The sequence below is a fragment of the Mus caroli genome, chromosome 12 (genome assembly GCF_900094665.2).
Source record: "Mus caroli chromosome 12, CAROLI_EIJ_v1.1, whole genome shotgun sequence".
In the NCBI taxonomy this organism is placed as follows: Eukaryota; Metazoa; Chordata; class Mammalia; order Rodentia; family Muridae; genus Mus; species Mus caroli.
The window spans coordinates 85179860-85194787 of record NC_034581.1 but is presented as its reverse complement, the minus strand read 5'-3'; the positions used below and the strand labels follow the sequence as shown (position 1 = coordinate 85194787).

At 38.0% G+C, this 14928-nt stretch overlaps 1 protein-coding gene across 38 annotated transcripts in view; it reads right to left on the bottom strand.

The window, feature by feature from the left end:
* The window catches only part of Nrxn3 (neurexin 3), a 1604379-nt gene that overhangs the window by 339172 nt on the left and 1250279 nt on the right, over nucleotides 1-14928 (bottom strand). For all 38 annotated transcript variants that reach the window (XM_029484652.1, XM_021179711.2, XM_029484636.1 and 35 more), the window contains one exon: nucleotides 12682-12863. In XM_029484652.1, coding sequence (XP_029340512.1) covers nucleotides 12682-12863 — 182 coding nt within the window. The remainder of the gene's footprint in view (nucleotides 1-12681; nucleotides 12864-14928) is intronic.

The following is a 14928-nucleotide window of genomic DNA, read 5'->3' as shown; positions in this document are numbered from 1 at the left end:
TATATATATATATATATATATATATATATATACATATATATATAGTTTGATCTTCATGTCTTCATTATTCTTTACTGGTCCCCAATTATAGTCATTTAACAATGAGGATCTCTCTCTCTCTCTCTCTCTTTCCTTTCTTTCTTAAGGAAGTAAACATGCCAGTATTATCGTGAAAAACAGTTAAATAGTTCAGTAAGGTTGCTCAGTGGGTAAAGATGCTTGCTAAAAGTCTGCATGCACCATTCTCCGTGCCCAAGTAAATAAATGAAAGTTTTAAAAATATTTTAAAAAAGAAAAGTAATTATACTCATTTTGTAAGCAGAGACAGAGGTATATTCTCTCATTTATCATTTACACAATCCTATGAGGTTATGAAGATGATATCTATATTCCCACTAATTATGGAGGGCAATTACAACATGATGGAGGTAATAAATTTAGGTGCTGTGTCCTCTGGCTTTTCTGTAGTAGCATCCATGAGAAACAGCCAAGCAAGAAATAAAAATAATGGTGATAGGGCAGAAATGACCAAATATATATGTTCATAACTATTAATCAGGACAAAAGGATATCACACATTAGGGAGACATGAGTACAAAGTATAAAATGCCAGCTCTGCTTCTACGGATGTTTGAAAACTTCTCCCATTTTCTTTGAATTCTGTAATAGTTCCCTATCTGGGTTACCCTATGCCTCTAGCATTTTCTTCTTTTCTCCCTTCATTTATAAATTTACTTATGTATTTCCCAGGTTTGTGCTCATTTACTTCTCTGGAGATCGCAGCAACCCTCAAAGCTTCAGCTGTCATTGAGGGCTGAGCTATTCCTGATTCTAACACCATCCATGATATTTCACATGAAATCCCCACATATTTTTAATTTAATATTTCAAATGTTTGACTTCTGGATCTCTTGTATTTTGCATCACCTGAGTTAAACATTTATTATAAATTTTTTATGGATGACATGGTTGGTTATTTGTTGATGATAACACAACTTTCCTCACTCTATGTATTCTTCATTTTTCCCCTTGTTGTAGAGCAGCTGAATTACCCTTTGCTCCCACATTCATTTTCTTCCTATGATCAGTAACATGTGTCAAAGATACTTTTCTTGGCTCTCCGAAGCAACACTGTTTATTTACTCTGAGCCTATTAAAAATCTAGTTATCTTCCTCAAGTCCAAACTATCTTCTCAAAATTAAGATTTGTACATCATATATTTGACTATATGTATACATGTTATATTAAAGAAAAGAAAAACAGAAGGAATTGGGGAAGGAGGAAATCTGTGAGGGAAAAGGAAGGATGGATAAAGGTAATAGAGGCATGGATATGAATGATATATGAGTGTATATATATATATATATATACACTATATATATATATATATACACACACACACATATATAGTGTGTGTATTGTGTGTGTGCATGTGTGATTGCCATAATAAAACCAATTTTTTGTAATTCTTTTTACTTTCTTTTTTATTAGATATTTTCTTTATTTGCATTTCAAATGTTATGACACTTTCTCAGTTTCCCCTCTCTACCTCCCATCTGGAATCCCCTATCCCATTCCCCTGCTTCTATTCTAACTTTACATTTTTATTTTAAAATTAAACTGGGTACATCACCCTCTATCCAAAGGCTTTCAATGTCTTTCCTTTGGGGAAACAATCTACCATCAGTTCATTGTTGAAATCCTTCAAGCTATTTCTATAATATCCCTGGAAAGGCAAGAAAAATAAACACAAAACATGCCTCCCACTATCTACTGTAGACCAGGCCCTTGCTAAGCATTCTAACATATATTCCTATAAATCGTCACAATGGCCTACAGGCAGTGCTATAATTAGCTCCTGCATTTTAGTGAGCAATCGAGGGATTCAGCCAAGACCATGGAGCCAGTTACAAGCCCAGCTGAAACTGAACAAGATACTATGGCCTCTACTACACCAGCTTCTGTCTGCTCACGCTGACTGTCTGCCTTCTCTCATAGAACTCACTGTATTCAAACAGACCTCAAAAATTTGAAAATGCATCCTTTACTACATTTCATTGGTCTTATACCAAAGTTGGCATCTTTATCTGGAGTCTTTGTCCAGGTTCCACTATGTAAAAATTGGCTCCACCTACATGCATTTATAAAAACTTTATCCCAGCACTATTCTTGCCTTATTTGGCATATAGCTAATTGTGCATTAAAACGGAATCACAGAAATAACTACAATTCTGGAGGTTAAACTTCATGTCTCTAACAATTCCAAATAAATTGCCATTTAATAACTATGTGATGAATTAAAATGATCATGATGATGCTTTCTACTCTGAAACTTTCATTAGTAATATAATCATAATTAAGCATCAGGACTGGGTTTGAAACCCATTCCGCTGTTTATTGACAGTACTTTCTGGGGGAAATTGTCTGGCTTCATTAAACAAGAGTCACCTTATTTGTAACATGAAGATATTAATAGTGAGTGGCCTTATAAGAGAAGCTAAACAAAATTCTTACTAAAGTCTTGTACTTTATATTTTATCCATTGAGATTAGTGGTCACAAGAACAAGGAGAGTAAAATAGTGTCTCTGATTAGTGCTTTCTCGACTAAATGTCAGCAATAACCATCTATCCATTAAACTAGCTGCCATGTTACAGAAAACAAAACAAGAAATGTAAACTGAAGCACACAGGCTATCAGGAGAGTCAAATATCGATTATAAAACGTAATTGCCAACCATCCGCTGTCATCCTGAGTCTGAAATGACTGTGGGATGAAGGTTGGCTCAGATGGATCAACAGGACCTATCCAAATGTCTTTAAGTGTTTCTGGGTTCCAAAGGTGTCATCCCAGACTGGGAAAGTCAGGTCTGGCTGCCAGTAGTGTCTTTGAGGCAAATTCAGTTCTACAGGTCCGTCAGTCATCTATCAGTGAAACACTAACAAGCTAAAAACAACAGCAATGGCAGCATCAGGACCGGAGAATATGATGCTGTGGAGTGGGAGGCTAATGAAGTTCCCCATCAATGCGCTCCGTTTCCATGCCTTCTGAATGCAGCCAGCGATCTAAAATCCATCATCTGTAGCTTCAGGGTGGCAATGAGTTATTGCTTTCCCAGTTTGCACTGAACAATACCCCAGGAGTAATGACTAGCAAGTGTAAGCAGTGGGACAATGAGATAATTCATCTCCCTGGCATGTCCAGCAGTGTTAAGTCAGCCTTGCCATTAAGGCATACCAGCTCCAGCATTCACTTGATGGCATCTGGAGTTAACCCAGCATTATTGCATTTTAGATTTCAAGAAAGCCTCCACTAGTCAAACTTGTTTGACTATTGGTGACCGAAATCCCAAAGGATATAGGTCATCTAGATTCTACATTTTATGCTAAAGGCTTACTCCAAATCACAAATGTAGATTATGTTAATTTACATAAGTGGCTTTTGATGAGATAATGTTTTGGGTTTTGTTTTTACAAAGACAGCCTAAGCAGACATACAGAAATACTTTAAAAGAAACTTTAAATTCATGTTACTGGCTTTAAGTCAGTAACAGCCTGACTCCTGGGAATTATATACTATATAGGTTGAGATATCAGAGACAAAATTTAAATGTGACAATTGTTTAGAAAAAATAAAGCAAAGTTTTTTTTCTCCAAATTGAATAGTTAATTGTGGGAAAATCATGAAAGTCAATCGTAATTCCATTCCTGACTGAAAGCTCAATCTAATCCAAGAGCTGGGCAAGAGATCTATAATTAAGTGTGTGTGTGTGTGTGTGTATGGCTGTGTGTGGCAGTGTATGTGAAGTATGTCCATATAGTATAATTTTCACAAGAGTGCATGCACGCTCAGGGCAGAAGCCAGATAAGGATGTCTGTGTCTTGCTTTCACTTTTTGCATTAATCCCATGAGAAAGAGTCTCTCAGTGACCTGGAGCTAGGCAGGTTGTCATCATCCAGAAAGCTCCAGCAATTTTGATGTCTCCATTCCTCACAGATCTGTGAATAGAGGTGCTAACCTGGGCAAACTCAACTTTTACAGAGTATACTGTGTTCAGAACTCAGAGCCTTATAGAAGCACAGTTGCACAGGCATCTGGTGAGCTGCACCTGTATCCTTGCAGTCTTAGGAGTTCTGGCTAAGTCAAGATTGATCATAGAATTCCCACATGAAGTACCTTGCCTGGCACAAAGTAAGTGCTCAATGAATACAGTGGATAATCCCCATGAGATCAGTTATCTTAACCCTAATTTTTGAAGCTTCATATTATTTAGGTATTAAGTACCCTGAAGTGTACCAGTCTAGAGAACACTTGTATAAATGATAAATGAAGAAAATGCAGACATTTGTCCTTTTACTCTCATAATTACCCACCAGACACCAAATATTTTGTACATACTTTGTCAGTGCAGTTTTGTGATTGCACTATTATGCATTTGATTTGCATATTAACTTTATTATTCATTTTTTTTCACATTTTAGAGCATCAGGGTCTGTAAGTATTTTTCTATCATTTTGGTTTCCAGTTTACGTTATGGCAGCCGCTACTCATCTGTATAATTGGGATGCACTCATACCAGGAGCTTGGTTTTAACAATGATTTAGTTCAGCTTTATTAATCCCCAAGTAAAAGATCACACTATTTGTGTCTTTATCTGATAGGACAGCTGGTCCAAGCTCTTTGGATGCTAGCCTTAGATGGAAGGGATTTTCTGCCTATATCTATTTCTTACTATGGTTGGAATCTATGGTGGTGCCATGGCCCCTCTTTATTTACTTATTTATGTTTAGCTGACTTTTCCTTCTTCCTCTCTATCTCTTCTTTCTGATTTTCCTCTGCAAAGTAACAGATTTCCATTTTATATGGGTCATAAAGTGTGGACACCAGGTCATGGAATGTTGTACATTCACTGTGGGTCTAGAGCTCCTTGAAATGTAGTGATGGGGGATTGAAGCATAGAGTGTCACCTCACAAGGCAGAATGAGAAGGAATGTAATCTAAGGAAGAGCAAAGATAGCAGCAGGCTTTAACATAGCCTGTGAGCTAACCCAAGATTCTCTTGGGGAGAGAATTCTAGGTTCCATGTCTTATGCTAAAATGTCACTCCAGATCGCAGGTGCAGATGTGTGTGTGTGTGGGGGGGGGAGTCAAGACTCTAATATCACTCCCAAGATATTTCATAAAATTGGCTTTGCGTAATATGATAGGGTATGGTTTTTTGTTTGTTTGTTTGTTGTTGTTGTTGTTTCTTTTGGTTTGTTTATTTGCAAAAAGGTACAGCAGACTTAGAAATATACTCTTACAGAAAATTTATGTTGAGTATAAAATGCATTCCTCTTGTTGCTGATGTGTGTCTAGGTACACACACACACACACACACACACACACACCCTGATTTTCAGTCATCATATATCAGTATTTCTTCAAGAAAACTGCCCTTCTATATTTGTGCAAGCTTTATTGGTAATGGACAGCTTGTAGATAGTTTATTTTGATTGATCTTCAGGAAGAGCTGGCAACATAATCTTGTTTTTAATTTCCTTTTCAAAGAAGAGGCCAAAGTGCCAAATGGTAGGAGTCATCTTCACAAATCGACTAACTTACTTCATAATAACAGCAATGAGCCTTCAATCCAAAACGTTTGGTTTAAAACTGAGATCTTTACCTGGCATGCTGCCCTCAGATCATGTATGGAATGAAGGTCAATAGATTTTGAAGGTAGCATCATGTACCTATTAGAGCTTTGGGGAAGCACTCCTTATCTCCCATGTACATAGTTACTAGTGGTCCAGTTTTCATAATCCTGGCTCCCATTGCCTTCTCCCAGCCTCCCCAACTCTGCTGTGATGGCACAGCTAAGCTGAGAGCTGCAGGGAGGATGCCCAGCAAGGCCTCTCTGCACAAGTGGCTAATGGTCTGGAAATGCTCCTAAGCCTGGAAACCCCAAAGAGGCCTTTTTCACTAAGAACAAATAGCAATGAAAAGGATTGTGAGCCAACCTGCAGTGCGCAGCACTCTGTGGGAAATGAGATTGCCTCTGCTGGACACCTTTGTATTTCTCGTGTTCTCTTCTCCAGCACTACCAGTCTCTAAACAGCAATATTCCTCTGTACTCCATTGGATATCCCCCTAAACAAAGTCCGGAGTCCAATCCAGTTCTGTCGATGGCCAAATCCAGGAATGAAGCTGAGTTAACAGCCGTCTAACTTCACTGAGAACTAACCTGGCAGATGTCGATGCTTGACTGTAAATATTCACACAGAGACAGCCAAAATGAGGCATCCAGGGTGAATTTATAGATGCAATAGACCAGAGGAATAGAACATTTATCACATTTCAGCCTGGATCCCTTCTATTCTCAAGGAGTCCCTTTGAATAGCATAAATTGTAGAGAAACAATATTATACAAGACAAACTTAATAAATACCCAATTTCCACACATCTGACCCAAGAGATATTACCAATAATGTTTTTTGGAGGACACAGTTTGGGGAAGAAATTCTGCTAGTGTGGTACAAGATCTGCCAGGACAGTATCCCTTTGTCCTGCTTACTTCAGCTTCTGCACATATCTGCATTGCAAGTTGGGAAGGAAATTGTTGGGCAAGGTTATAGATTCTTGTCAAACAAAACAGATGTCCTGACACATAAATTTTCACTATTCCTGAAAGGCTCATAATTTAAAAATGAATCCAAGAGGATTTACTGTAAATTACACACGGGGAGAAAGAAATTAATATGTCTTTTTCTACACCAGCATTAACTACACAGAGAGAAGCTAATTGCTGCCCAGTTTTCTCCGACCTTCTGTTTAATAGGTGGTGAAAGGACATTGTCAAAAGCTGCCCAGGAGCGAGTACAACATTTCATGGTAATCCTTTTTGTGATCCTATGAAGGTGAACATAGTGTGACAGAGCTCCAGATATCGTAGATAGGGGATAAGAGGCAGATGTCACTCACAAGTAACACCAGCTGCTCTCCAAATACTGAGCTGATTAACTCAACAATAGATTTCACTGGAGGGAAACTTATATTTGAAGCAATTATTTGCAAAAATCCCTCGGCCCCGAGAATCTCATTTTATGCACATGAACTTCAACAGAGATCTTTTTGCCTTTGTCAAACGCATCCCATTCATGATTTCATTAATATTATCAGCAACAAACTGACAGAAAATACTGCACCGTGAAAGCATGAACCCCAAACAAGGAATGTCAGCTAATCTAAAATAAATGATTTATGATTCCTAAGTTATTTTGATCCCTTGGCCTTTTATACTTTTGTTTCGGCTTCTTTTCTTGAAGAATTCTGGCTTGCCATTTTTAATATTGATTGTCAAAGGTCACTTAAAGAAGACTTGAAATTTATAAAAAGGCATCTAAAGGAGTGGGACATTTCACTGCCTCCGTTAGAAAAAGTTGTGATTTATGCAAATTATAAATGAAAAACAAACAAAAAAATCATGCCCAGAGCACATTCTCACATTCTCTCCCTCTCCCTCCCCCTCCCCCTCTCTCTTCCATTTTAATGCCTTTATTTTTCCCAGGTTTTCTTTTCCTATAACCTGAGTTTGATCCCTGGTACCCACATAAAAGATTCATACATTAGTGTATGCCTGAAGTGTCAGCACTGGAGATGTGAAGACAGGAGGAGCCCTAGGTCTTGCTGGCCAACCAGTATAGCAGAATTGGAAAATTTTAGGTTGAGGGAGAGACTCTGTCCCAAAAAGTAGGCTGAAAACAATTGAGGAAAATACTTGATATTAACGTCTGGCTCCCACAATCCTATGCACACATGTGAATGAACACATACATGCATACGTGTGCATGTGCGCACGCGTACACATACACACTGAAATAGAAGTACTTAAAATGAATTAGTAAATGAATCAAGAACTTCCAGCAGACTAGAGTTTTAAAAAGCAAACTATTTCCTTGAAGAGATTTTAAGGAGTAAAGATTTTGGAGAAACCCAGGAAAGAGGAAAACTTGTGTGAGCTTAGGGCTTAGTAGGTAGCTGAATGATATGCAGTATGCCTCTACAAACTAGATGTCTATACTTGAGGCTGACATGACAAGTTGAAGCCAGAATTCTTTCCTACACATTTCATCCATTGCTCTCAAAAACATTTCTAATGTAAAGCTCACAGGGAGAGACTCTAAGACACAGGAGGGCTGTCAAGTAAAGTGGGCTTTATTTGCCAATCTTACTGTGTGGACTATCCTAGGGTGTGTCTTCACCTCTGAGTTAGACTTGGAAGAACATGCTCTCTTCTTTCAGATAAGCTAAACGGGTGGTAAAAAGAAATTATTGTAATGACAGTATTAGTACCATCAAATCATCTTGAGTTCATAAGAATTAAATTCACAATTCATAAGAAATTCACAAGAACTATTTTCAGGACCAATTTACAACATTTAATTTTTTTTCTATTTCTGTCCATATTCTATCTCTTGATGTTGCATTCTTTCCTTTTCTTATACAGACAACATACATGTACTGCATTTGCTCGATGACATCAATCTATGCTTTGTTTTGCATTTAATTTCATTGGCCTGACTACCACCATAAGTACACTGAAGAGAGAATTTCTTCTCCAATTAACATCCAGAGTAAAAGAATGCTGCTTGCCTGCCATGCAACCCCAGGGGAGCACAGCTGCAGAAGATGCCTGGCCCTTGTCTTGTGTCACTTTAGTTTACCCCACTGCTCTGGCACAACAGGGCCCCCAGATACCATGTATTAGAAGGTTAATATCCAATAAAACAGTGTGTGGAGAAAGAGACTCTTTAGAGGTGAATTGATGGTACATTTTAGGAAAGCTTAACCAGTGGTTCCCTCTCTCCTGCCATGACAGGACACAACTTCACCCACTATATGGCAGGATATACAAGGTACTATTATGAGAGCTCAGCTATGTAGCCCTGATCAGTCAGCATCTGAATCTTGGACTTCTCAATCCCACATGACAAATCATGATATATAAACTCCTGTGGCTTATAAATTGGCCAATGGGAGGTGTTTTTCTATCATAGCACAAAATAAGCCAAGACATGGTACCTGCCTCTTTCTGCATGTCTGCCATACTGTCTTTGCTTTATGGTGAATTAGCCAATTAACAAGTGGACTAATATACTGAACATACAAATCTCAAAAGAAGAATATACATTTCAAAAATTGCTTTTTTTTTCCTTTTTAAAATGTTCAACAGTCTTAGCCATCAGGAGGGTGCAAATTATACCTGTTTGAGTGTCCATCACCCACTAGGTCAGTGGCCATAGTCAAGAAAAATAAAAATAAATGATGCAGTAGTTGTGGGAAGGAGTTTCTGTGACAGACTGCTGGGGACAGTGTCAACTGGTATAGGCATTACAGAAGTCAGTGCGGAGTTGCCTCAAAGCATTTTAAATAGTCGTTCAGTGTTGGAGAACTTGGCTAACATGGTTGAGGCTCTCCAAATCATTGACAAATAAATGGAAATATAATTATCCCATGAGCTAGATTAATCATTCCTAGGTAGATATCTGAAAGACTATGTCAATATGCCAGAACAAGACTTGCATATCTGGGTTTATTGCAGTCCCATTCATAAAAGCTAAGGAATAGAAAGCTTGCTTGTGTGTCGGAAGAGAGATGGGTAAACAACATGTGGTACATGTATACACTGGGATTACATTCAGCTGTTAAGAAACCGAAATCATGACATTTGCCAGAACATTTTTTTTTTAAAAACTGGAGACAATTATACTAGAAAATGTATTGGACTCAGAAAGAAAGCATGTTTTCTCTCATATGCAGATTCTAGATTTAAAGTCTCTTTCTCTCTCTTTCTCTCTCTCTCTGTTTGTGTGTGTGTGTGTGTGTGTGTGTGCAGATTTTTTTTAAATAGAAGAGGGACTGTGATGTGAAAGGACTGGAAAGAAAGGAATCCTCGTTTTTACAAAAAAAAATTTTATGTCTGTATGTGAAGTCTTTCTACATAGGCTTTTGCTTGCAAAGGGCCAAAGTCCTCTGGAGCGGGGGATACAGGTGGCTGTAAGCCACCCAACGTGGCCACTACAGACTGAACTTGGATCCCCTCGAAGAGTAATATGAGTTCTTTCTACTGAGCCATCTTTCCTGCCACCTGACGAAAAGATCTTAAGGAATTGGAGACGGCTGCGGAACAAGGACTTGAAGAAGAGCACAGTATGGTGTTATATATGTAAAAAAGTACAGAGAAGAAACTTTATAATGTGTGTGTCAACTTAAAATACAAAAGAATTAACAGGTTTTTTTTCCCCAAAAAGAAACCAGTGTAGAATGAAGTATTTTGCCTTCTGTCCAATTCCTTTGGCTTCTACAATGACTCCTAAGTGCTTTTCTTTTGGAATAATTTTCTTAGAACAGTGAAACAAACCATTCAGCAGACGAAACCATCCCTTACAATCCCGCAGATGTCTTATGAAGCACTCTACCCAGTTTTTATTGTTTTGCTTTCCTGATGCCTCTGCTTAACTGTTCAAAGTAAGAGGCTGGGTCTTACAATGATCTCTTGATTTTTCTACTCTGATTCTTTTATTCTGATTGTGTTAAGGAATACAGAAAAAAAAAAAAAAAAACAAAGACTCATTAGCAGATTAAAAATGGTTTCAAATGACTGGAGCACTAAAGGGGGGCCATGCTTATTAAAAGGTCATAGGCAGGGCAGGTTTACTTACTTCAGAACTGTGTGGGTTTTACACATTGCAATAGGAAAAAAAAGAATAATTTATATGACTTCCTACCCTAAGCTTGTTAGGAAACATCTTTGGGAAATTTTCAGAGTGTTTTGTTAACAGCAATATTACTGACTTACTCCAAGATGACACTGTATATTATGATAGAAATTTTTTGAGTATTTTTTTTTTTACTTTTATAAAGAAAATAATATATAACGTCAAGCTAAAGAACTTGACTATAAAGAGAATACCTGCTAATAAATACAAGACAAAGAAATGTATATTGCTTGAACATCAAAACATGGTTAGAGGTATTCATGTTTCAAACTCACCAATGAATTACAGAATTTAATAAAGGCATGGTATTCTAGTTCCTCTCAGAAGTTCTCAGTATTTACAAATGATCTGTACTAACACCCTGCCACTACCAAAGGGTAAGACAAAACTTAAAGAGTGAAGGTGTGGTAACATGAGGGCCTAGATATGGGTACACTCGCAGCATAGTGTCTCATGGCGAAAGATACTTATGACTAGGCCACATCATAATTTTCTTAGAAAGTCATACTGAACAGAAAAAGAGAAAACAAATCATCATGAAAAGCCAACTGTGCTTGTAATAATAGCCTCGTTATAGCTTCCATGAAATAGTCATTAAGTTATGTGCAGAATGAATCTCTTGGAGTTTTGTGGTCCTCGGAAGCTAAATAAAGATAAACTGTAGTGACTACTACGGCTGCCTCTCTTTGCTCCTTGGCATAGGCTTTCTTACTGTTTAAACTTAAGCTCCTAGCACCATATGGTTCCTGAAGCATCTGAAAGAGAAGTACAAATCTGCAACCCAGTTCCAATTTACTTGCGACTAGTGCTTTCTGCAGCATGAGGAGAGAGTGTCTTGCTCTGCTCTGGTTCATCTTGGGGCTGGAAGGAGCATCCAGCTTAAGCCTCGTTCTTCTAGCTGGTTCTACTTCAGGGCAATACCAGCAGAAGACAGCTGTGGCTGAGCCTGCTGCTGTGGGCCCACCTAGCCAACTCCAACTCTGGAGATGAGGAGAGAAAACCCACACTCGGCTTTCCTCCCTGGATCTGAGGGTTAGCAAAAACTTACATTCAAAGATTCCCTGCAAACGCCCCTTCTCCTCTATTGTGGAGGCTGGTACGAATCCCAGATGATCTTTTTTTTTTCTTAACTGTTTTTTCCCTCTGGTATTTAAACTGAATCCTTACTGCTCCAAATTAAATCCATTCTTTCTAGCCCTGTCATTGCTAACTAATGAGAACAATTCCTCTCTCTGCTCTCGGTGGCTATGCGTGGGGTATTTACGGATGAGAATCATATCTTTCTTTAGCCTACTTTCGTAACTGTAGACTGCACAGGTGATAAAATGGGTTAATTGTTGCTATAAAAATATTTTCTATCCTCGTAAGAAAGTAATTTTTCCCCTCCAAATCATTTTAATTTCTTTGTTTTGCATGATACTCTTATGATCTGCAGGGATGGGGAGTAAAACTCTCTACCATCATAGACACAGGATCTACAGGAAAATGTTAACTATTCAATATGCGTGCATAAATCAGTGTGGTCACTGGGCAGTTCCTCTGTGTCACACCCCTCTGCTATTAAAGCCTCAGCTTTCACCACAGATTCTTTTCATGCCTGTGGTCACATTGGCCACCAAGTTTTATGAATGATTTCTTATTGGAACAGAATCACATCTTAAAAGCATAATGTCTGTGTATAATAAAACCAGCAGACAGTATGATCTGGAAAGTTCATAATGCTGACACACTGCCCCTTTAGAGAAAGTTTGCCAACACCCCACTGTCTGCCCATCTAAGCCCAAGTGCGAAAGTATGTATGATCGAAGGGAACATTTGAAAGCATATGCACCTATATTGCATTTATGTAGAATGTCCTCCTGTGTTTATCTAATGCTCACCAGGAAGGTAAGAGAATCCAGGCCAAGGCTGGGCTGGTACTCACTATGTGAAGCTGGAGGAAGTCTCCAAGTCCAGGGGCACTGTCAATGCGTACTAAGATACCATCCTTCACAGTAGTGCTGAAGCCCACAGCGAGACGGTCAGAGCGTGTGCTGGGTCTGTCATTTGCTGGCCAGGTATAGAGGATGAGGCCACCGCTTTTCCCAAAGATGTATGTTGCACCAGCTGTGAAGGGAAAGAGAAAGGAGACATGAGGGCCACTGCATCATGCATTGCTCGCTGTAGTATACGTTTGAGACTGCAGGATACAGGTGTGAGAGAAAACCTTCTCACACTTTACTGTATTTGGTTATTAAGAGAGATGACTACCAAAGCCTCAGGTGTCTGTCTCCTCACATTAAAGATGCTAGCAACGGGAAGAAATAACCAAACATGTTATTGAGAGATATTCTGCATCTTCTGTTCCTAAAGTGTAACCGTGGACATACTGGCTAATGAACTCTGGTGCATGTTAACAAACAACTTTCCCTCTTCTGTAGCAGCAGAATAAGGCTTCCATTTGGCTAAGACAGGCATGAAATAGAAACTTTGTCCCCTGGCTCTGGCTATCAAAATGTTCTCATCAGTGGTCTCAGCTTTTTCAGGGGTGCCTTACCATAAAGCTTGCAATGAAGAAGCCCAAAGGTACAATTGCCTTTGCAATCCACAGAAGTAAGTGTGGTCTTGTAGTAGGAAGAAATATAGGTGACACAATATTTCTATGAAATGACTGGAAACAGTAATAGTTAATATTTCAAAATTTGGGAATTTGGAAATTTCATATTTTGTATATATATGAAATTTATATATATATATATATATATATATATATATATATATATTGATATAACCTATATCCTGTATCTGGGTTTTTGTTTATTATATACTTTATATGTAAGAGCTGCAGATAACTTCAGACAGGATTTTAGAGTGTTTGTGTCTAGACTATTGTGGTCTATCATACGCAGTCAAATGTGACTTTTCCAAAGTGGTGACAAGGTTCACTAATTTTCAACCATTTTTTGCAGATTTCAAATGTGGTGTTTCTAGAAATGATCTAGCTGGATGACTGGAAATATTTATGGGTTTCAATATTATATTGCTATAAACATGCTGACAGAAATTAGTTCTGGAATCTTTTAAGAATAAACATTCTCTCCCTCAATATTTATCTGGTGGTATTTATTTGATACTAGCACAATAGGTCTCATCTCTTTTTAGAAACTCAAATCCAGAAAGGAAATATAGAAAACTACCTCAAGATAATGATGTCCTCATTTGGCAAATAATATGATCAATTATATCTGGTTTATGCCCTTTTATGCTTTTACTATTTAATATCCATTTTTACTACTATCAGTATTGATTCTAAGTTACCAAGAATACATAAATAGAAGCTACTTACAAAATCAACACAGAGCAAACAAAGAAAATATTCTAAGTCCTATTTGTCAACTTGATGGGATTTTTAAATACCTATGAGTGCTACCTCCCAGCGTGCCTGTAAGAGATGATCTAGACTAGGTTAAGTGGAGTGTGAAGACACAATCAGATGGAGAGTGAGCAGGGTTGTCAATTACATATGAAGGGAAATTCCAGTTCAGCCGCTGCTGTGTCCTCTGTCAGCTTCCTGACTCCTGATGTAATATGACCAATTGTCTGGAGCCTCTGCCACTACCATGGGCTGCTTGGTGGACTGCATCAAAGCAAACCGTCTCCTCTCCTTTAAATGTATTTTTAGTGGGGGCACTTTATCACAGGTGACAGGTAACTAATAAAGATTAATATTTTAAGATATTTCAAAGTCTATATTAAGAAATGCACACCAAGTTGTAAATTGGGGAAGAACCTATAATTTTGGTATACTATGACATTGTATGCCAGTTAACAGTGGCAAGTAGTTTTATTCAATAAATTTCCCAACATCCAAAGATCATTCAGTAGTAGATATTCATGTGTGTATCCCAGTGAACCTGTGATACTTACAATTAATTTTATAAACAAAAAGAGAAGCATTCATTCAATCTTTAACCGTTATTAAAAATCTTTGTCACTGGTCTCTACCTACTATCACAGTTAACTTATAGAAAATATCTAAACAACTTTCACCGGCTGTACAAGAAATAGATTATATAGCTTACTTAAAAATAATGGTCCCACTAAAATCAGGGACTAGACAAGGCTGTCCACTCTCCCCATACCTATTCAACATTGTACTTGAAGTCCTAGCCAGAGAAATTCGACAACAAAA